Source organism: Vicia villosa, linkage group LG1, assembly GCF_029867415.1.
Source record: "Vicia villosa cultivar HV-30 ecotype Madison, WI linkage group LG1, Vvil1.0, whole genome shotgun sequence".
NCBI classification, from domain to species: Eukaryota; Viridiplantae; Streptophyta; class Magnoliopsida; order Fabales; family Fabaceae; genus Vicia; species Vicia villosa.
The window spans coordinates 22,362,515-22,386,011 of NC_081180.1; the positions used below are offsets into that span (position 1 = coordinate 22,362,515).

General features: G+C 33.5%; 2 protein-coding genes across 4 annotated transcripts; one reads left to right on the top strand and one right to left on the bottom strand.

Moving 5' to 3' along the window:
- The first annotated feature begins 783 nt into the window (after positions 1 to 783).
- LOC131602482 (GTP-binding protein SAR1A-like) lies at positions 784 to 2,632 on the top strand. Its single transcript, XM_058874609.1, has 3 exons — positions 784 to 993; positions 1,071 to 1,202; positions 2,113 to 2,632. The coding sequence occupies exons 1-3, from the start codon at positions 865 to 867 to the stop codon at positions 2,431 to 2,433; spliced, it is 582 nt and encodes a 193-aa protein (XP_058730592.1). The 5' UTR covers positions 784 to 864; the 3' UTR covers positions 2,434 to 2,632.
- Positions 2,633 to 8,959: 6,327 nt separating this feature from the next.
- LOC131631052 (calmodulin-binding transcription activator 5-like) lies at positions 8,960 to 16,828 on the bottom strand. Of its 3 annotated transcripts, none has more exons than XM_058901838.1 (14): positions 16,698 to 16,828; positions 16,478 to 16,572; positions 15,987 to 16,112; positions 15,677 to 15,792; positions 15,199 to 15,287; positions 14,956 to 15,001; positions 13,785 to 13,902; positions 12,837 to 12,956; positions 12,677 to 12,735; positions 12,132 to 12,542; positions 11,074 to 11,771; positions 10,161 to 10,707; positions 9,618 to 9,926; positions 8,960 to 9,522 (listed from the first exon to the last, which is right to left on the bottom strand). In XM_058901838.1, exons 2-14 carry the CDS (start codon positions 16,542 to 16,544, stop codon positions 9,463 to 9,465), a joined length of 2,766 nt encoding a protein of 921 aa, XP_058757821.1. In that variant the 5' UTR covers positions 16,545 to 16,572; positions 16,698 to 16,828; the 3' UTR covers positions 8,960 to 9,462. The 3 variants fall into 3 exon arrangements, with proteins under 3 accessions (XP_058757821.1, XP_058757803.1, XP_058757810.1); XM_058901820.1 differs by having other exon boundaries at positions 16,478 to 16,587; positions 16,698 to 16,824; XM_058901827.1 differs by having other exon boundaries at positions 16,478 to 16,622; positions 16,698 to 16,821.
- Between the last annotated feature and the right edge of the window lie 6,669 nt (positions 16,829 to 23,497).

Below are 23,497 nucleotides of genomic sequence, written 5' to 3' on the forward strand. Positions count from 1 at the left end.
GCTCTTTGAAGGATTTGTGAAGAAAGTGCAACAAATGAAGAAGGAATGAGAAAGTGTTTGGTGCAAGTTACTTTAATTTAAACCCGTCCAGAAAAACATCTATGTAAAGTTCGATGAGCGTAAAAAATTGAATTTTAAATTAATGATTATTATGAAGATGCATTCCAAATATATTTTTGGGCAAAATGTAATGAGTAATTCTTTAAAGCTTTGAATGTGTGTAATTTGAGTGGGTTTGAATATAAATTATTTATATATTTAAAACCACTTCTCTTTATATTAAAAAAAAATCTTAAGAATTTAAGATTTCTTTTCACTCAAGATAAATCCAAGACGGACGCCATGGATTTTAAATAGAATTCAAACCCTTTTTATTAGTAATGATTCAAACACATTTTACTTTATCCAACTTATTCTTTTCTTAGAGAGGTAACTAATTAGTACATTCTAAAGAAATTTGTATGGCATTTCACCTTTCTCACCATAAATAATACTGTAGTAATAACTAGAAAAAAAAACTATGGGTATTTTTTATTTTTTTTGTTGACGCAACGTTGATTTTAATTTTAATAATAATTTTAACAATGACTCCCAATGACGCGTACTAACCAATCAAACTCGCACAACTGGAATTTCCTCACAATAACCGGCTAAGCCAGTCTCACCCTTGCTCTCATCAGCAATTTTGCCGGTTTCCAAAGCCACATTCTACCGGCCAAACCGGTAACAAGTCTTGATTCACCCTCCACTATAAAAACTAACTTAAGACAAAATAAAATTTAGAACAGAAAATAAGAGTATTTCTTCTCCGGTTGTAGCTCCAGCAACCGTGACGGTGACGGGAAATTTCCTCCGTTAAGTAAAATGTTTCTGTTTGATTGGTTCTATGGAATTCTCGCTACGCTTGGTTTGTGGCAAAAAGAGGCGAAGATTTTGTTTCTAGGGTTAGATAATGCAGGGAAAACGACGTTGCTTCATATGCTGAAAGATGAGGTTTGAATTTTATTTTAGTTTTGTGATGTTTTATGTAATTGTAGGGTTTTTGTTGATGAGGAATTGAAATGTTGCAGAGATTAGCACAGCATCAACCAACTCAACATCCAACGTCTGAGGAATTGAGTATTGGGAAGATAAAGTTTAAGGCTTTTGATTTGGGGGGTCACCAGATTGCTCGTAGGGTTTGGAGTGATTATTATGCTCAGGTTTGTTTTGTGCTTTTTTTCAGTTTTGTGAATGGTTTTTAGTTAGGTGTTATTTTTTTGATTGAGTGGATTGTTGATTTAGAACTTGGAATTGTTAGATGGTTTTGATTTGATCTTTGAAATTAAGGAAACTCTGATTGATTTTGCATCATTGTATGATTTGATTAACTTTTCTGTTCAAGATCCTTATGCTTATGCTTTGCTTCATGGCTGGCTACAACCTCTATAATGACTTTTTTTATCCTTTCCAAAATGCAAACCAATAATACAGAGTCTCTTGGTTTTATAGGTGTAATGTGAACTGGGATATTAAGTCTCTTATTTGTTTAGTTGTATAGGTGTAGTGTGAATTGAGCTATAAAGTCTTTGTAGGGTCTATAGGTCTTGTCGGATATTATCTCTAGAGTGTCATGGTTTTATAGATGCAGTGTGAACTGAGATATGATTCAAAGATTACCGACATGTAGACACCAATAATAAATCAAGTTAATAGAGTGATTGAATCTACTCACATGTAGATACAGATACTGAATTAAGTTAATGGAGTAATTAACCTTGGTGAAGGCCCGAGACCTTAGACAGTGCTTCACTCAAGATCTCAGGTTCAAATACTGCTATGCGTGAACAATTTTCTGTGTTGGAATAGTCTATACGGAGTTTTACTTTGACTGTAATTGAGCCTCCCGATAGTGGATAGTGGGTTTGGTCCCTCGAATTAGTGGGTCCTTAAGGTTTGGATACAGAGCTTTTAAAAAAATGATAATGGAGTAACTGAATGCACTCACATATGTTGGTATAGTGTTAGTATGCTAGATATTTTGCATGTCTTTAACTGGACTGTGTTTAATTTGATTTCAAAGTGTACTGGGTTTCATGTTAAATTGTTAATTATAAATTGTATATGGTACAGGTGGATGCTGTAGTTTACCTGGTTGATGCATATGACAAGGAAAGATTTGCGGAATCAAAGAAGGAGCTGAATGCTCTTCTTTCTGATGGCTCACTTGCAGATGTACCATTCCTTATCTTAGGAAACAAGATTGACATTCCTTATGCTGCCTCAGAGGACGAGTTACGTTATAATCTGGGCCTCACGAACTTCACTACAGGCAAGGGCAAGGTTAATCTTTCTGGTTCCAATGTCCGTCCTTTGGAGGTATTCATGTGTAGTATTGTACGCAAGATGGGATATGGTGAAGGCTTTCAGTGGCTTTCTCAGTATATCAAATAGGGAAAGAAGTGTGCTCTTAGTATCTTGATAGTATCATCAACATTAGCATTGTAGTTTGATACTTTGCTCATGTAAATTGGATAATAATACTTAAATGCTAGTTTTACTTTTCATAGATAGAAAACATGCATGTAGTTGGAAATTTTGTGTTGGGAAGTTATATCTGTTTAGCTTAAATGTTATAAATGATTGTTGGAAAGTGCTTTTACTTTTGGTCAATAATATCCTAGAAATGTGTTTAATAATCTATGTTCATTAGCCAAATGTTTTGGTTGAAGTAATGTTATTTGGAGGTCCCTATCTGTCTAAATGGTCATACAAGTACAACACAAAGATAGACAACTAGGCATCTGCCTAGATATATAGTTAGAATTTAATTTTACACCATAATATATAGCAAGACCCATATAATTTAAGGAACCTCTATGTTAGCAATTTTCTTGCATTTATATGCACTACAAACACTTAATTTAGCAAATTAAATATGGGAATTGCTAACAAGTGCCCAGGGGCACTGAACTTAAAAAAGTAAGTTTTTCTCCTTCTGATGATGTGGATCGTTTCATTTATAAAACACTTTTAAATAAAATACTTTTATATTTATATTTATGGATATCTCCTTCTGTTCCCATTTTCTCGAATATATTTATATTCATATTGATTTACTTTCTTTTTCTAAGTTTCATACTTGTATAAGTTGTACATGTACCATATATCAAAACACATTATTACACTTTAATTCTATTTTTTATTACACGCACCCATTCATCAAAAAAATAATAATTAAGTTAATTAATATTCAAATAACTCAACTAAAAAAAATTGAAATATAATTTGTCTAGTTAATTATATATAGCATATATTTTGAATATATATTCTTTAATATCGATCTCACGTTGTAATAGTTTTGTAATCTTGTAAACAAAATTATATAGTGTTTCAAGATTGTAATGTGGTATCAATATTCATCAATAAAACGAAAGTGACTATTTCATTCAATTTTTGTTCTTCTTCTGATCATTAAGTCTAAAGTTTTATTTGTCTTGATGTTGAAATGTTTGATCATTTGTCATTTGATCAAAGATTCATAACACATTATATACTATTTTATTTCATAAAAATTGCAAATAAAATAGTTTTATGGAGCATAATATTATATAATGTTTTTTATGGAATAAAATCAATTATATATGTTGTAAGTTAATAATATAGAAAAAGACAAACACGTAAAAATAACATCCAGATACATTTTTAAATACTCAAATCTGTTGGTGGTATTCTAGAGGTGGTATGTGATAAATTATGGTGTTGCAGTATTCTGCAGAGGAAAACTGGATTTAGTTACTTTTTGCACTATACTTCCACTGGTGGCTGATATGCTTTAAAACTGCACAGGACACTTTTCTCACTATACTTCCACTGGTGGAAGATATGCTTTAAAACTGCTATTTTATTGAATTCACCACCAACTGCTATATCTTTCTTAACATTACAAAGCCTTTATATAGGCTTGAATCAAAACTGACATAAAATACAATAAGATGATAATTAAGATGAGGACTCTTGGTTCTCTCAATCTTAATGTTACAACTCTAACATAACTCTAAATAAAGACAATAATTAGAATTTGATGGTTGCAATTCTCTCATAATTCTTACTAATGTCAGTGGTGGTTACAACACATTAATTTTAACACTCCCCCTTAATGTGTTGCTCTTTAACTCCCATTGCTTCTCTAAGTTGTTGAAATCTTCCTCTTGGTAGTGCTTTAGTAAAAATGTCTGCAAGCTGCTCTTGTGAACTGCAGAACACTAACTGCACATCGCCATCTTCGATCACACTTCGAATAAAGTGGTGCTTTATATTAATATGTCTTGTTCGACTGTGGAAAACAGGATTCTTCGCCATGGCTATTGCTGATTTATTGTCACAGTGAAGCAGCAAACTTTCTTCTTGCTTTTCTCCGATATCTTCAAGTATTCTTCTCAACCACAGTGATTGTTGTGTAGCCAAACCAGCTGCCAAATATTCTGCTTCAGCAGAAGATTGCGCTACAGTGTCTTGTTTCTTCGAACACCAAGAAATTACTCCTGAACCTAGGCTGAACACATAACCAGAAGTGCTTTTCATGTCATCAACACTTCCAGCCCAATCACTGCCACAGTAGCCTTTAATTTCGAGTTTAGAATTTTTTTCAAACCTGATTCCATGCTCCATGGTTCCCATGACATACCTTAGAACTCGTTTTGCTGCTCCAAGATGTAAATGACTTGGTTTACTCATGAACCTTGAGAGTAAACTAACAGCGAACATTAAGTCGGGTCGTGTAGCTGTTAGATAAAACAAGCTTCCAACCAAACTTCTATACATACTTGCATCTACTAATCTTCCACCATCTTCCTTCTTTAATTTTTCATTCACCACTAAAGGAATATCAACAGGTTTGCAGCCATTCATGCCAAACTTTTTCAAAATATTTTCAGCATATCTCCTTTGACAAATAAAAACTCCATATTCATCTTGGTAAACCTCAATACCAAGAAAATGATGCAGCAAGCCAAGATCACTCATCTCATATTTTTTCATCATTTCTATTTTAAAATTTTTAACCATTTTCTTGTTGTTACCCGTATACACCAAATCATCAACATAAAGGGCAACAAGAAGGATATCATCTTTACCTTGATGCTTCACATACAAGGTGTGCTCACTCTAACTTCTTTGAAATCCTTGTTGAATGAAGTAGCTGTCAATTTCACTATACCATGCTCTAGGGGCTTGTTTCAATCCATAGAGAGCTTTCTTCAACTTGTAAACTTTTTCTTCTTGGCCTTTAGTCACAAAGCCTTGAGGTTGCTGCACGTATACCTCTTCTTTTAATTCTCCATTCAGGAAAGCTGACTTCATATCAAGTTGGTACAAGTTCCACCCTTTCTGAGCTGCTAATGCAATAACTGTTCGTATAGTATCCAATCTTGCAACCGGGGCAAAAGTTTCACTATAGTCAATTCCAGTCTGTTGTGCATAGCCTTTTACTACCAATCTAGCCTTGGCTCTTTGAATTGACCCATCTGGATTATGCTTTAATTTGTACACCCACTTTAATCCAATAGCTTCTTTGTCATTTGGCTTTTCAACTAGCTGCCATGTTTTGTTTTTCTCAATGGCATTTATCTCTTCTTGCATCGCAGTCCTCCAAACATCTTCTTTGATTGCTTAATCAAAATTTTCTGATTCCACAACACAATAGTTGCATCTTGCATAAACATCACTCAAATCCTTCAATTTTATTGGAGTTGAGCTGGGAGATGATGAACTTGAAACTTGGATAAATTGGAGAGGATGAGGAACTTGGTGTACATGGAGCTGGTTGCTCATTCTCAGCTGCTAAATTTTGCTGTTGTAATATGATTGCAGGGACTGTTTTCTCCTTCATTTTGTCTTCTTCCCAATTCCAAGAAGCATTCTCATCAAATACAACATCCCGACTAATGATCACCTTGTTTGTCTTCAAGTTGTAAAGTCTATAGCCCTTTGACATGGAACTATAGGCAATAAAGACACATTTTTCACTTGTTTCTTCCAGCTTTGTCCTCTTTTGTTTTGGAATTTGAGCATAGCAAACACATCCAAAAAATTTAAGATAGTTCACCGACGGTGTTCTTCCACTCCAGGCTTCAAATGGAGTCTTTTTCCATACAGCCTTTGTTGGACACCTGTTCATCAAATACACAGCAGTGTTAACGGCCTCGGGCCAAAAGGTTTTAGGTAAACCTTTCTCAAGTAGCATAGATTTCGCCATCTCCGTCACAGTTTGGTTCTTTCTTTCAGACACACCATTTTGCTAAGGTGTATAGCCAACAGTGAGCTGTCTTTCAACACCTTTATCTTCACAAAATTTGTGAAATTCATTTGAGGTGTACTCCTTCCCTCGATCACTTCTCAGCATCTTTATAAATCTGCCACTTTGTTTTTCAACTAATGCTTTAAATTTCTTAAAAATTAAAAACGCTTCAGATTTTTGTCTCATGAAATATACCCAAGTCATGCGGGTAAAGTCGTCAATAAACAAGATAAAGTACCTGTTTTTGCCATGAGACAAAGTATTCATAGGACCACACACATCTGTGTGTACAAGTTCCAACACTTATTTGGCTCTCCATGCACCTTCCTTTGGAAATGGTTGCCGGTGGTGTTTGCCAAGGACACATCCTTCACACACACACACACACACACACACACACACACACACACACACACACCAGATTTTCCTTCGATTCTTGGCAGCCCATACACCATCTTCTTTTGATAGAGTAACTTGAGACTTTCGTAATTCAAATGCCCAAGTCTCCTGTGCCATAAACACGAGTCATTCTCTTCTCTGGCCATCATGCTTACATTTTTCTCATAGTTGAAAGATAGTGGAAAGCTCTTGTTGCTAGTCATCTTCACAACGGCAACACTTCTTCTTTCTGAGTCAAAAATTATGCACTCTCTATTCTCAAAGTTTAGAGAATAGCCGTGCTCCAGAAGTTGTCCAATGCTAAGCAAATTTTCGTCTAATTCTGGCACATAAAGCGTGTCATATATGACTTTGCTTCCTTGCTTTGTGGTGACTCCAATGCTTCCTTTCCCTTTCACTTCGACATGTTCTCCATTGCCCAATTTAACTTTCGAGCCGATTGAAGAATCAATCTTTATAAATGCTTCCTTTTGTCCGGTCATATGGTTGCTACAGCCGCTGTCCAAATACCAAACATTTTTACCTTCTTCATGCAATGCTTTTTGACAAGCAAACAACAAATTTCCTTCATCAGATTCTCCTTCTGCGTACGAAGCACGTTGCTGATTTGCAAGACGACAATCCTTTTGAAGGTGCCCGAATCTCTTGCAATTGTGACATTGTGGTTTGCCTTTATTTCAACAGTCCTTCTCGTCATGAGTGCCGCTGTAACAAATTTTGCACCATTTGTTTGATGCTTCATTCCATCTTCCGCCATTTGCGCCTCTTCCAGATCTGCCACGTGAGTTTCGACCTCTGCCTCTTCCAAATCTGCCACCTCTAGAAGACTCACCTCTAGTTTGTATTTGGGGCTTATTTTCACCATTGTTGGGCTGAATGTTGAGTTTAGATTGAAAGGCACTCTCAATTGATTTTTCAGAATGTCGTAACATCCTTTGCTCGTAGGATCTCAAAGACCCCATCAACCCTTGAACAGTCAAGGTTGATAGATCCTTGGTTTCTTCTATCACACCCACCATTGGGTCAAATCTTGGTGTCAAACTAATCAGAATTTTATCAACAATTCTGCGATCTTCTATCGTATCACCATGCGACTTCATCTGATTCACCAACTCGGAGAGTCTGTTGAAGTATTCGTTCAGGCTTTCGTTCTCCTTCATCCTTTCATTTTCATAATCTCTCTTAAGAGATTGAAGCTTCAAAGTTCGCACCTTTGAGTCTCCTTCAAACTCTTGTTGTAGGATACTCCAGACTTCTTTCGATGTTTTACCTCTCATAATTCTTGGGAAAATGGATAGAGAGACTCCTCTTTGAATCATTCCGAGAACTCCAGCATTTGTGATCTTCTTCTTCTTCAACTCTTCAAGTCGTTGGCTTGATTCTTCAGCTTTTTCTTTTGATTTTTCAGCCTCCGTTGGTGCCGGTTCTTCATATCCGTTTTTGACATACTCTAGAACATCCAAAGATGTGAATAGAGTCTCTATTTTAACAGCCCAAAAATCATAGTTCTCTCCTTCAAATAGAGGAACTTTGACATTGCTGTAAGTTGCGGAAGGGTTGTTTGTAAAAGCCATAACTTTTGTTGTTTTTGCTGCAGCTGCAAGGATCTGCAGCTCTGATACCACTCTGTTGGTGGTATTCTAGAGGTGGTATGTGATAAATTATGGTGTTGCAGTATTCTGCAGAGGAAAACTGGATTTAGTCAATTTTTGCACTATACTTCCACTGGTGGAAGATATGCTTTAAAACTGCACATGACATTTTTCTCACTATACTTCCACTGGTGAAAGATATGCTTTAAAACTGCTATTTTATTGAATTCACCACCAACTGCTATATCTTTCTTAGCATTACAAAGTCTTTATATAAGCTTGAATCAAAACTGACATAGAATACAATAAGATGATAATTAAGATGAAGACTCTTGGTTCTCTCAATCTTAATGTTACAACTCTAACATAACTCTAAATAAAGACAATAATTAAAATTTGATGGTTGCAATTCTCTCATAATTCTTACTAAAGTCTGTGATAGTTACAACACATTAATTTTAACAAAATCACTACCCTTTACAAAAAAAAAAAAAGCCATTTAAATATCATACTCATTACTTTTCTAGATTATAAATTAACGCAAAATAGAATTTCATCTAGAATGTTAATGTTGATTGTGTTTTTAAATATCCAAATTATCACTCAATCCACAGAGACACATTCAACATAATGATGAGAAACACAAAATTGTTACATATATTGAAAAAAAAACATTAAAAAATTATGAACACATCCTCAAATATTTCATTTATTATTACTTATTTTAATCCTCAAATTTACTTTTAAATAATATTCGATTGTATCCCTCACTACTTGCATACCATAACAGATAGTAATGTGTAGTCTGTACTACACTAAAAGTAAAAATGTCTTTCCACACGGGCTAATATTTAAGATATGTTGGGGAATAATAGCTTTTATATCAATACAAATATGAAATATTTTCTGAGTCACTGATCTTTGGTTGCTTCAGCTCTGGTTTTTCGAGGTGCAACCTTGCGCTAGGAAATGGAGAAGCTCATTACCATTGCCACACCAAGCTTTTTGGTGTTATCTATTCTGTTTATTCAACTTTGGGACGGCATAGAGAGGCCAATCACTCATGAAAACTTCATACATGATCCATTCTAGGATGTTAAAGAAGGGAATTTACAACTCTATTTGATATACAAGAACGGCCTCAACCTCCCTTCACATTTCTAAAAACTTTGGCTAAACTATGTCTTTACTAAACTATCTCTTGGTTGCCATGTCAACTTCAGAACTAATCACCTTTTCGTATTCCCGTTCCATCTGCACAAAGGAATATTCTACAAGTAAGAACACATGCGGCGCAAAAGCAAATCCTTCTACTCCTATGACTGATCACATAAAAAATTAGATGTTACCTTTGCTTGCTTAAGTGCCAACTTCATCCTCCTGTAATCTTCTTGCACTTTTTTAGAACGGAACATAGCCTGCACTCGTATTACACTTCTCTCAACTCGTTCTTCAGCTTGTTTCCTACCAGTTTTAAAGAATTCCTCTTCTGCGTCACTTTGCTGATTCTGATCTCCCTCTGCTTCTGCAGTATTAAGCTGGAGCCCGCGGAAGCCTTTTCTCTTTAAACGCCAACGTAGCACTGCTTTCTCAACCACACCAACTGACCAAAGAATTTTACAATAATGTTTCCGTTGTTGAAAGCACCGGAAAGCAGCCTGCATTGTATCAATTAATTTGTTAAAATTCAGCTGTATGAACCGACTGACGAGAGGATCTATGATGAGCTAAACTATGCCCGTATTTGGTGAAAAAAAGTCATGTTAATGTTTATGCCAAAGGGTATCAATTTTGGGTCACTTGATCAGTTTAAGAAATGACGAATAAATAACATGTTTTACTAAGAACTGTTGGTAAAGGTGAGGGGCAGAAACTGTAGCTCTAGCTCTTACTTGAATCTTGATAACTTGACGGCGCATGTTGAGGAAATCTTTACGAATCTTCCATGTACGGAATCTATATTGTATGCGAGCAGCAGCAGCCATGACTTTTTTGGTCTCAAAATTGCGGAAGGCGTGCTGAATCTTCATTGCTGCGACTATTTTGCGTGCTTCAGCTTCTGGACTGGAAAACTCAACCGCCTCTGTTTGTAACTTTAAGGAATGCTCCCTATATGCTTGTTGGATGCGTGCAGCTGCATCGGCGGCTGTCCGGTAAGCTGCCAATGTATCTTTCAGGTAGAGCTGCTCCTCGGTAAGGTTCTCGGAATTTACTGCATCATCCGTGCTAGTTTCCAGCGAGCCACTGATATTTCCAGCTATGCGCATGTCATTGAATTGCTCAACTAGAGACTTTTCCGAAAGATAAGCTGCTAAGCCATCATAACCCCTCGTGTGAGCAAGATCAGAGGCAGTATATCCACCAGGGTTTTGCTGAGTTGGATCTGTGACCAAATTTGGCTTTGCCCCAGCTGATAATAAAGTTGCAACCATTTTCTCCCTGAAGACACAACTTTTATATCAAATACAGTAAGATAGAACAAAATATTTCATTCAAAGTTCCAGCAGCCTAGTTTACCTAAATACATGCTAAATTCATATAGGTTATGTTAATTTCTAGTTATCTAGAAACCGAAAAAACTTGGATACTGAAACCATGTCAGAAAAGGTTTTATAGACCAGCGTGGTTACAGTATGGAACAGCTCTAATTTTAGCCGAATGTGGTCACAATTCACAAAGGGTATTGTGTGGTGTCATGAACCCAACTATTACAAAAAACATATGCAATTAGGTAAAAGACATATGAATGGTTTTTATAACACATCTTTAACAGGTTTAAACAATCGGGGTGTTTGTGCATTATACCTGCCGTAATATGCGGCCCAATGAAGAGCAGTCCATCCAAATTTATCCCGGAAATCTAGCGACAAGCCTGACCATGAAAATAAAGTAACCGCCCATGTATATCCCAAAATTGCACACAAATGGATGACACTTTGGCCTTGTGCATCATATTCAGTAATCTTACATCCTAAAACAATTTTTTCCGAAAGCCATTCCTTTAATCTGTTTTTCAAAGCAATTCCAAACAGGGCATCTTTTGCTTGCGAAAATGGAATTTTGCGATCTTTAGTTGACTCCAGTAAGTATTGCCAGGTATTGGAAATAAATGACGTCTTTAAGGAGAATTCTCTTGCCTCCTTTAATCTACTAGATGATACTTTACTAGAGATGACATCAAGACTCAGCTGTTTAGAAAAGAGCAAATAAGCAAGCCTCATCTGAAGTTGAAATTCGTCCCAGTTGTTCTTTTCTTCCACAGAAGCAACTGGATCGTGCAAAATAGGAGTACGATACTCAAAATTAACAACTTGGCTGATTGGATTATGGCCATCTAAGCTCAAGTAGAGATTCACGAATCCCGGAGGATGCGGTGGTACCCAACATCGGTATACCCCGTCCTGAACAATTTCTGCAGGAATGACTTCATCACCACAGACACATGTTAGATTGGACTTTGAGAGGTGTAGATAGTCTATTTGAAAAAGTCCAGTGACTACGATCTGCAAGAAGTGAAGGAACCTAGAAAGCTTAGCAACAATCGTAATATAATAGATAGTAAACATATGAAAATTGGTGTTACAGCATGTATTTACTGAGTTTTATAATGATTTATATACATATGTAACACAGGTGCCGACGTGTCAGTGTCTATGTTGGTGCTTCAAAATTGTACGCATTAAAATGTGCATATTCTTCATGGAGCTTATATTCCACAGTTTACAGCTTTGGAACTCTACAGGTAAGATTGAATGAAAGGACCAAGGAATCAACTAGAAGCTAGAAATTGATTTGTATATTAGTCACAACTGTTATAGATATAATTGCCAGTAAATAGATACACAAACAAAGGAAATGGAAACCTTTGATTTCTCTGTGGAAGACACCCATGCAGGGAACACATCGGTGAGATTAAATATTTGTTCTGGAAGGGAAAGTTGTTGATTATCCACTACCACAGATGAATACGGTTTGTCAACGGATGAAACTGAGGATCCAAGATCATCAACTGAACAAGGGGAATCAGACATGATTTGGTTCACCCACATTCCAAAGCTGTTTTGACTTTGCAATCTGTCATTGATCAAAGTGTTTAAGGAATCAACGCCACTTGAAGGGATGTGATGGTTCCTCGGTTCATTTCGATTTCCTTGATTGTCAATTGTCTGAAGAGTAACACTTTCTGGAAAATTGAATGGAACACTGTAGCTCCCTGGAATTGGCTGAGTTGAAATATTGGAAGAACAAACTTCGGCAGATGCATTGCTGGCTACCTGGTGGGAAAAGTCATATGTATATTACAACAGCAGCCACATGACGAGAATCTCCAGAAAAAAGAAAGGAAAAAAACAGAAACAAGAAGCAAAGGAGAAGAATATAAATTGAAGAAGAAACAAGCTTTTCTTACATTGCCAGAACTGTCATTCGGTAAACATTGATTTTGTTGATCAAAATATGGAATTTTTCCTGAAAAAAGATAATTCAAAATTATAAAAAATAAATGAATACGATGCTTTCCAAACATGTATCTAACTGGTTGTGTTGAAGCATAACCAATCACCATTTACCTCCATTAGGTACAGTTGAGGTGTTAAGATCATTCCCAACAACTAGCTCATCCCATTCAAGTGTATTAAGCTCATGAAGCCTCAGTTCATGACTTTTGACTGTTATATTGTTATTAATATCTGTTCATCTCCAAAACAGAAAGAAGTTTAATATATATCTTGTCCAGTAAAGACAGTTGTGGTATCCATTTGAAAAGAAAAAAAAAAGCATAATGTTGTAAACAGTTCATTTAGTATATTTTCCCATTTAATCTAGGCATCAGCAATTTGAGCAGAAAAAAACATATATATTCTGCTTCTTTGGTAATATGAGCAGAACAAATGTGTTGGAAGGCATTTATGTGCAATTATCTTATATACACATGGGACATTTTCTTTTTTCTGAACATAGAATATAATTGTTTCAAATGAATGTCATAATAGTACTGATATGGGATCCTTGCAGAGACTGCTTCATTATGGGATATGTGGAAACGAGGATAGGGAGAAAAATTAACCAATATGTCTATGAGAATATTGCAAGAAAATTCTTTAGTTTCCATCAAGCAGAAGCAAGATTTTAGAGAAAACTAGCAAAATTTGTCTTTTTAGTCTTTTTTTTAGATAAACAAAAAGCTGGCAAAACTTTAAAGAAAACTGTTTTGACTCTTGACTTATCCAAAAGATATACAGGTTTTGTTTTCATTATTAAATAATAAGTTGTGTAAACTAAAAGCAGCCTTTTTGCTCAATTTTCTGCTTCCGGGTCGCCATGGAAATTCATGGGGATCCGCAAGCATGGGGACGGGGATCAACATGGGGGACAGGGACGGAAAAGAGGAATATGAGGAACCAGAAAAGAGATCGAGGGGGTATTCCCTGCCTCCGCCCCATTTCGTTGACATTTCAACTTTCAGAAATATGATTTATAAGTAAAAATACTGCAATATTTTAAAAGTTATTTCTCACCACCAGCATATGCAGTTTTGGTCCCTGAATCTATTTCTTCCGACAAAATCCATGGTGCGGTTGGGTCAGAGGCAGAAGTAGAGTTTGAATTTACTGGAGTGATGGGAGATCCTTGAAACTGCATCATGAACCACGATTCAAAAAGGTTACAAAGCAATGTTTGGTTCATTCTCAGAATCAAGTTTTAAAGCATAAACGGCAAGTTAAGCATTGATTTATGTCTAAATATAAATATGGCTTTTAAGTGTCGTACACAAATAGAAATCAAGTAAGAACATCCTAGCATGATGAGTTAGGTAGGCATCCTTCCAAAAGTATGTTTTATGTTTATCGAGAAAACTTAAGAACTAAAACTTTCAAATGACTGGAAGGTGAAATCGACACAAATTTCAACATAATATAATGATACAGTGAGTGGGATATACATAATTATACATCCCTTTTTAATACTGTAGCAAGAAACAACCTTCAGTTCTTTTAAAGAGCCGTGTCGTATTAGCAGTTAAAAAAAACAGGTTTTGATAATGGCGTGCACATAAAATAAAACTATACTAATGCAGACTATTCCGCCATGAACTAATGATGGTTAAGTCAACATTTTAAGATAGTTTGAATAAACTTCCCTAGAATCACTTATAGGGGGGAAATATAGCAACGTTTATGAGTTTATAAACAAAAATAAGCTCATAAATAATTTTCGTAATATAAAATTATTTTAATTAAGAAACTATCATCAATACATGAAATAAGACAAAGCTTGAGACCTAAAATAAAATGGTTATTCTACTTGTAGTATTAATCAAATTTTGAAGCTTATATCAATCATCAAATCTGTTAAGCCTACAGATCAAGCTGCTTCTTAACACCCAAAAACAAAAGAGACTACGCACGGCACACACAGAACAAATTAAATTTCCAACCAGACAGATTGAAATTACATTTTTGCTGTAAAAAAATAATATGGGAGTTGATTATTGGTGTATCCAGAGTCCATACATGTTCAAATTGCTAGTTACCAACCCAAGAACCAATGAGTTACAAACTGACTAATGACAGCATACATATATGGTCTTTCTATCAGCTAAAACAATATATACAGTGGCATATATAAGTTAGGGTTTTGAAGTAAATTTAGACTTTTTGGAAGGAAAAGCAAGTGATTTACACAAACCTCCCGTGTTTCACGGTAATGAACTAGGACAATGTGTTCCAGACTCCTGAAAAAAAGATGGTGCAAACAATTGTAAGTCACATTATTTTATGCAAAGTTATTCTAATCAATTAATTATATTCTCAAACCATTATGTACAAGAAGTTGAGAAGCACCATTTCTAAAATATAATTCAGAAATGTGGAAATGAATGACATGTTGGAGCCAGGGATTAATAGTTAAGTTAACAATTGGTTTACATACTTATCAAGCAGCCAATAACATCTACGGACAAAGTTTGGGTTATCTTGACCATGTGCATAATATACATGGATCCTTTCTTCATTACCAACCTGATTGATGAAGAAAAGAAAAGAATGATCAGAAATCAGATATGATACGACATTATCACTCAAATCTATAATCAGAATCAATAATAGCAAAAAATGGATGAAGGAAATGTTATCATGCAAAATAAACATCTTATCTGATGAATGGTGAGATTAAGAGAAGAAACATAATCTATTCTTCAAATATTAACCAGAAACAATTAACAATGATACATATGTGATCGAATCATTGTGCGAAAACTGTAGAACATACAAAGCAGAGATAGCACATTAAATAGATCAAATAACATCCATGTATAATATTTTGAAGAAACTGAATACAACTTGCTAGTTGATATGATAAACTTTAAATTAACGCAAATATAAACACTCAATAAAATGAAAATCCTCACTTTTAAGTGCTCATGAGCTTCCTTAACAGTTTTTCCATCCTTTTTCTTTTTCCAGTTGTGTCCATCTTTTCTAAAATTCCGAAGCATCTTACGGTCAAATAATACAATAGTACCACCTGTCATACACAAAATAGTAATAGTAATTATCACAGACTGCTTTCTGCTTTCTGCAGGTAAACTGTATTATAGAAATTAAGAAATAGAGACTACAAAGACAAGAACAAATATGATAGACAAGAAACATTATATGAAAACGATGCATATTTTCTGCACAACTATCAGATTATTACTAATAGCAACAGATAATTACTTTTGGGCAAATTCATTGGCTTGACATTGATAGTGAAATACTTTCGATTACAAAGCATGGCATGAATCTCATTAGGGCGAAGCCATCTCATTTTTGCCTCCTCCATAATGCTTGCAACATCCAGGTCTAGAACATAAAAAACAAAATAAAAAATTCAGACCAAAATATAAACGGAGACGATTTAATATTTATCAATGACAAGGTAATCAGAACTACAGTTAACATTTGCAGTGAGAAGAATAAAAAGGGAACATCATACTCCAAACCTGATATTAAAAAGAATGGATTTCTACATATAAAGCACAGACACTGACACTTATAATAATTTGACACCAGAAAACTCTTAAAGTTGTTTTACAGATTAAAAAAAAAAAACCATTTTGTCTAAGCAACCAAAACACAAACAGCTGGTAAGCAGAGAGAAACCGATATGAAAAAATTTATAAAAATTGAAACTTGAATAATCAAAAGACTAAGAGTGAGGTATGAACCTTGCAATGTGTGGAATCCATGTATATCTGATCCAACTAGTTGTTGACCCAATAAATTATTTTCCATGGCATAAACCTCTCAAGATTATGAAAACCTGCGAAGTCTCGAACTTTATAGAAGAGAATGATAAACGTTATGATATCCCTAAAGAAAATCAAAGAATCAGAGTAAATAATGAAAGGGTAGTTAGAGAATTAACAGAAAAGATGATGAGTTTACCTGATTGAAGAAAAGGGTGTGTGTTTGTTCGGATTGGGAAAAATATGATCGCGTCTGGTAGTAGCTAGCTCAATCACACTCCTTTGGATTCTCAATGTATGACACTGGACCTGGACCTGACCAGTTTGTTTTGTCTTTAAACAAATACATTTTTTTTTATATTAAAAAAAATGATTTTTATGATTTTTTTTAAATAGTCAAAGTTTTTGTCATTTATTTTAATAAATAATAAATTATAAATTAATTTTGACATCCAATAATATATATTTTTTAATTTTTTATTTATTTATAAATATAAACAATTTGTTAATAAAATGATGCTGCCAAGAGTTGAACCTTAGATTAGCAATTTAAGTTTATTTAAATACATATACTAATAAATTACATCCAGTCACCTTGACATAAATATATATTATTAAAAATATTTTATATTTTTTTAAATAATTTCAAAAATAATTATTTAAAATAATTTCAAATTTAAGTGATTTTTAAAAATTTGACTTAAAATTATAATAAAAAGGTAAAATATAAAATAATATTTTATAAAAAAATATGTAAAATTGTAAAAAATCATTTTTAAAAGTAAACTTCAAAAATAAGAATAGTATTACTATATTTAATAATTTTTATTTTTGACTCAATATTTAATAATTTTTTAAGATACCATAAAAAATATAATTTTGTGTTAGGATTCTTGAATTATTTTTCCTTTTAAAGATAGCATATTATTTATTTGTTTCTTTTAATATTATTAAAATGATTTATCATAAATAAAAAATATATTGAATTTGTTTTTTTTTATATTATTTGTTTGATTCTACATAAGTTTAAAGATAACATGTATGCTTAGGCTACAACCAGATCTCGACGGACCATAACGACAATAGTAAAACAAGTTTCATAACAGATGTCAGAAAGTAGTAATGTCCTTCAGTCTCAAGAATGCAAAGCCATATTACCATAGAATGATGAATAAAGTCTTCAGAAATCACATATGCAACATGTTAGACGATATGATTGTGAATTCTAGTGAGAAAGCTAATCATACGACCCATTTGGAGGTCATCTTTAGTGAAGTTAAGAGACACGACATGCACTTGAACCCTGATAAGTGCGCATTTGGCTTAGGGTATGTTTGAATTGATAGAATATAACGGAATGGAATAGAACGGAATGGAATAGAGCGGAGCAGAATGGAATATAGATCTCACTTCATTGTTAGGTTATTTTATTAAAATATCACATTCCATCACATACACCCCAAATTGGATGGACAAAAATGGAGGAAAAGATAGAATGGGATGAAATAGATTCCATCATATTCCATTACATTCCATCCACTATTTGCAAATTCAAACAATAGAATCTAATTACTTACCACTTCATTCTATTTCATTCCATCCCTTACCACCAATCCAAACATACCTTAAAGATTGGAAAATTCTTAGGGTATCATCTCACATAGAGGGAAATATAAGTCAATCTAGATAAATATATGGTTGTGGACCTACGAGTTATTAAAATTAAACACTCATAGAGGAGTCAATAGAACACACTACTACAAATATACCAACTGTGGAATGTTATGTATCATATAAATAGAGGGAACAATCACATACTACCTACATAAATAACTGAATGAGGCAAGTGTAGGCCACAATGTTATGGCCAGTAGGATATTTTCCTATAAAAATACCACATTTTGGAAAATTTCAACAACATCTTATTAATCAATCAAGTTATTTTACACATTTTATCTTTTTTTATTGCTACCTTATGTTTATGCATTTGTTAGGATAATAGTTCAACTTTTCATATCCATACTTAACACTTTTTACATTAGTTAAGAAATCCACAAAGTTCCTCATTTGCAAAATCGTTTAAAGAAAAAAGGAATCATTGTTGAAATTGAAAGCTATCAATCAATACTTGACTAAACTTTCATAGTTTGACAACAAGAGGATGAGATTTCACAGGTTACCAATTTGGTCTTTAGAGGATATATCATAGCATGAAGAAAAGTTGAATTTTTATAGTGTTAACTAGAACATTAGGTACCGTAAAACTAGAACCTAAGGTAAGTTGTACTGATGCTAGACAAAGTTACGTTAGATTTATCATATTAAAATTATGGTTTCCGATGATACCAAATGATGCTAAATTCACTCCTTATTCTAAAGAGAAAATCTATAGTTCGTTTCTACGCGTTCTACTAGAGCATCAATTTATTATATTGTAATAGTTATTTTCTATACAAGTAAGAAATGTTAGATGATACAATTATTCTCTTACATCTTTTACATATTGATATCTTATTATTGTCAAAACTAAAATTAGATATTGTTGTATTTCAAACTACTTTAAATTTAATGATATATTCATCCAAATTTAAATAATATGTAAGTGCAAAAATCTATATATTTAACATCTTAAATTTTTAGATAAAATAAGTTATTTCTAAATTTACTTATTCGATTTATCTCTTTGTCAACTATGATGGTCCATCTTAGTATTGTAGCCATGCTCAAAGTCCAAATAAATATAATTGAGAGAAATTTGGGTCAATTCAATCCACAAGTATATATTAAGTAGGGGTGATCATATCCGAACCAATCCAAAAGGAAAACCGCAAACCGAACCAATCCAAACCGAAAATCGCAAAAACCGCGTTTGATTTGGATGGTTTTGGATGATTTTTAGGCTGAACCGCACGGTTCGGTTCGGTTTGCGGTTTTCATTTCACAAAACCGAACCAAACCGAACCAAACCGCATATTTAACTAAACTTTTGAATTTCTATAATTAATTTATTATATTTCCAATCCAATTGCAATATTGTATACTCACGTCACGTGACTCACTATTCCTTCATTCTTCCTTCCTATTGAACATTTCAACTTCATTCTCTGATTTCTCTCTCACTCATTCTAGAGACGCATTTGGTGTATATGTAGTACTGATAATATTTAGTCTTGAAGTTGTAATGTTGTATTAATATCTAGATCTGAAGTTATCTGATACGTGTATATGTAGTATATAGTTTATTAGTATGAAAAACTTTATATAGTATGTAGTATGAAAAACTGGAGTTATATTACTAATTTAGTATGTAGTATATGTAAAATACATGGTATGGTACGGTAAAATATATGATAGTGATACTTGTATGGTATATGGTAGTTATTTTGGTGTAATTAGTATGAAAAACTTATTTTTTATGGTATTGTAATATATGTAATATATGTATGGAAGAATGAATTATTTTCTTTCTTTTTTTCATTTCAGTACATTTTTATTTTATGGTGTAAACCGCAGCCCACCGAACCGATCCTAACCGTATTGATTTGGTTTGGTTTGGTTTGGATGACTTTTTAAAAATTAACCGAACCAAACCGAACCGCATGCATTTTTATCTCGCGGTTAGGATGACTTTTATGCTCAAAACCGAACCAAACCGCACCGCGAACACCCCTATTAAGTCATCAAGTTACTTTTCATTGAAAAATTAAACAGAAAAAGATTAATTAGAATAGTAAAAGTAAGGACCCATTGAAGAATCATTTGTTAAATGATTTATTTTAAAGTTTAGTAAGGACCCATTTAGAATAGTAAGAACAAATGATTTATTTTAAAGTTTAGTAAGGACCCATTTAGAATAGTAAAGTTTATAGTATGATTTATTTTAAAAAGCTAAATGATTATTAGGGTAAGTTTGTTTCAGCTTTAAAAAAATAATTTTTTATTTTATTTTTGAAAATAGATTTTTCAAAACCGTTTTCTAAAATATTACAAGTTTTTTTATATTCGTTTTTTCTAAAATAAAACATTTATTTTAACATCCTATAACATAAAATACATTATTGAATATCAAAATCTAGTCAAATCACAATTTTTTTAAAAAGTTGTATTTCAAAAATGGTTTTTATGAAAATTTATTTGAAATAGCTTCAAAATTAAGTGATTTTTTAAAATTTTGATATCCAAATTTTTTTCTCAGATAAAATACCTAAAATCACATTTTAAGAATAACTATTCAAACCAAATTTTTATTTAAAACTTTTATAAAAAGCTTCTTTATAAAATTATTTTACACAAAAATTTAACATTATAAAAATTATTTAAAAAAAAAGGTAAAACAAACAGACCCATAAAGCCCGTTTGTTTTGGCTTTTTTTTTAAAATATAATTTTTAAAAAACAATACGTGCCAAGATTATCTAATACGTGCCAAGATTATCTAATAAATAACATGTCTTTCTAAAAAGAACAAGGAAACACAACAAGAAAGTACAAAAATCAATTGAGTCACCCAACTACTACACTAGCAAAACAAAAGCAAAACAAATTTAATCTTGCTGCTCACTAATGAATAGAACACAGCACACATAGACGATACAACTCCTAGTATCGGTACCACACCTCACTCCAAATCATTGACACTTTCATTTAAGTACCTCAATAATGTACCTCAACTTGGGGAATGCTTGAAATTAGTCCGTGGTACACTCTTAGCACAAAAACAACTGTACCCTCGTTTGGATGTGTAACTGTAGTACTTAAATAAAAGTCAAATCTGCTTCTCAAATTCATTAACCTAAATTCATTAACCTTAGAAATATGTACTCCCTCCGACCTTATTTATAAGCAAAGATTCTGTTTTTAGGTTCATTTAATAATGAATGTATCTTGTCTTTTATGTAGACAAGATACATTCATTATTCAATGAACCTAAAAACAGAATTTTTACTTATAAATAAGGTCGGAGTCCGGCCTTATTTATAAGCAAAGATTCTGTTTTTAGGTTCATTGAATAATGAATGTATCTTGTCTTTTATGTAGACTAGATACATTCATTATTCAATGAACCTAAAAAAAGAATTTTTACTTATAAATCAGGCCGCAGTAGTAGTACTGTAGTATCTAATGATGAAAAATAAACTTTGGAAATTGCACGTTTAGATATAGTATATCCATTTAATTCAACGTCGTAGCTTTTCTCTCCAGTTGAACCCTACATTTCGTACCACAAATTAAGTTGCTCAATTGCTTATTCATCTTTTTTTTTAACAAAGCAAAACTATGATTTTTCATTCATAATCAAAAGTTCAATACAAGGAGGAATTACATGAAGAGTACTACGTCTAGCCCAAGAATTGGCCGTCTTTGCTAACGAGTGAGCAACCATATTCGCTTGACATTTGACAAACTTTACCTCAAAGTTGGAAAAATTATGAAGTAACATCTTAATATCGCTAACTATAGAATAAAATTCAGAATTTCCTGCAGTAACAGATTGACAAGCTTGAATCACTTTAATAGAGTCACTTTCAAAAATAACCCGATCAAGATGTAACATAGCAACACTTTGAATAGTTTCCTTAAGGGCTAAAGCTTCCGCCTCAATAACCAAAAGGTTACTTGAATCCCACGCAACCCCTGCTGTAATAAAGTTACCGAAATTATCTCTAAGACACCATCCTCTGTTTGTCGTGCCTCTATTGCTATTAAATCCCGCGTCAACGTTACACTTAATCCAACCGTTAGGTGGAGGAAACCAATGGAGAGAGTGTTGTTCCACGTTGTTATTAATTGCTTATTCATTTTAACTTCAATTATTATTGACTAATTATGGAGTCCTCTGTTTGTTAAAGTACTAGTAGATAACAAGACAACTTGACCAATTATTATTGTCGGTAATTGACATAGCTATCCATTAATTGCGTTTCTTCTGCAATTAACAATTGAAATAGTTTAAGAGAAGAATAATTGGTAATGGTTTGATGGCTTCTCCAAGTTTTTCAGAGATAATTGGTAATGGTTTGATGGCTTCTCCAAGTGAGTTAATTGGTTATGTATATGAATATAGAATGAGTTAGGTTTTTTTATAAGTCGGATATTCTCTGCGCGTAACTCCAAAGAACGAGTATAAATTATCGTTTTGTGTTTAGGGTTGGATTCAAACACAAAACCTCTAATTAAATCGTAAGAGATCTATTTGGTGATGGAACTAGAATTGATCAGTAAACAAGGAAGCCGAGTTTGTTGCGGAGGTTTTAAACTTCTGATGCAATAGAAAGAGGGTTGACCTGTAAGGTTAACACTTCAAGTCCAACGCTCAAGTCAACAAGAGAGGGGGAAATGATGTATAAATTTGAATACCTGAAGAATGATGCACTTACCATATTTAAATAGGAAAAACTATTGGCAACTGAAAGTGTGAATCACGACCAACCATAAGATATATTTTGACAGTTAGTATGGGTGGAATAGCCAATCTCCAAGGATAATATGGTATCCAAGGATAATATGGTATGCATGTTCTATGTGCTTGATTGCTTATGTTGTGTCATTGGGCATCTTTCTTTTTAGCCCTGCGAACAGCCCATACCAATTACCCCAATTCCATTGTCTTTACTTTGCAAGGTGAGGGTTTGCCATACGTATTTCATCTTGGCCACTAGATCGGGGAAGCAGAAGCCTTTGATGGGACATCACTCTCATAAAAAAATAATTACATTTAATGCATTTCTCGATATTGATAATGTTTTGTTGTGAACGAGTGACACATGTCTCTATGCTAGTTGATGATGATGTTTCCTCTTCCTTAAAGCACTTGGGTACTTCGAATAGTTTTCAATGAAATCCTAATTGTTGGCAGTGTGTCGTGGATCGTACAATCCTTAATGGATGAGCAACTTATAAGAGGTATTCAAAGTGTCATTTTGATTGTTTATGCTGCTAGCGACCTGCAAAAGAATTCCTTTATGCTTTTTTTGTCATTCAAAGTGTCATTTCAATTTTG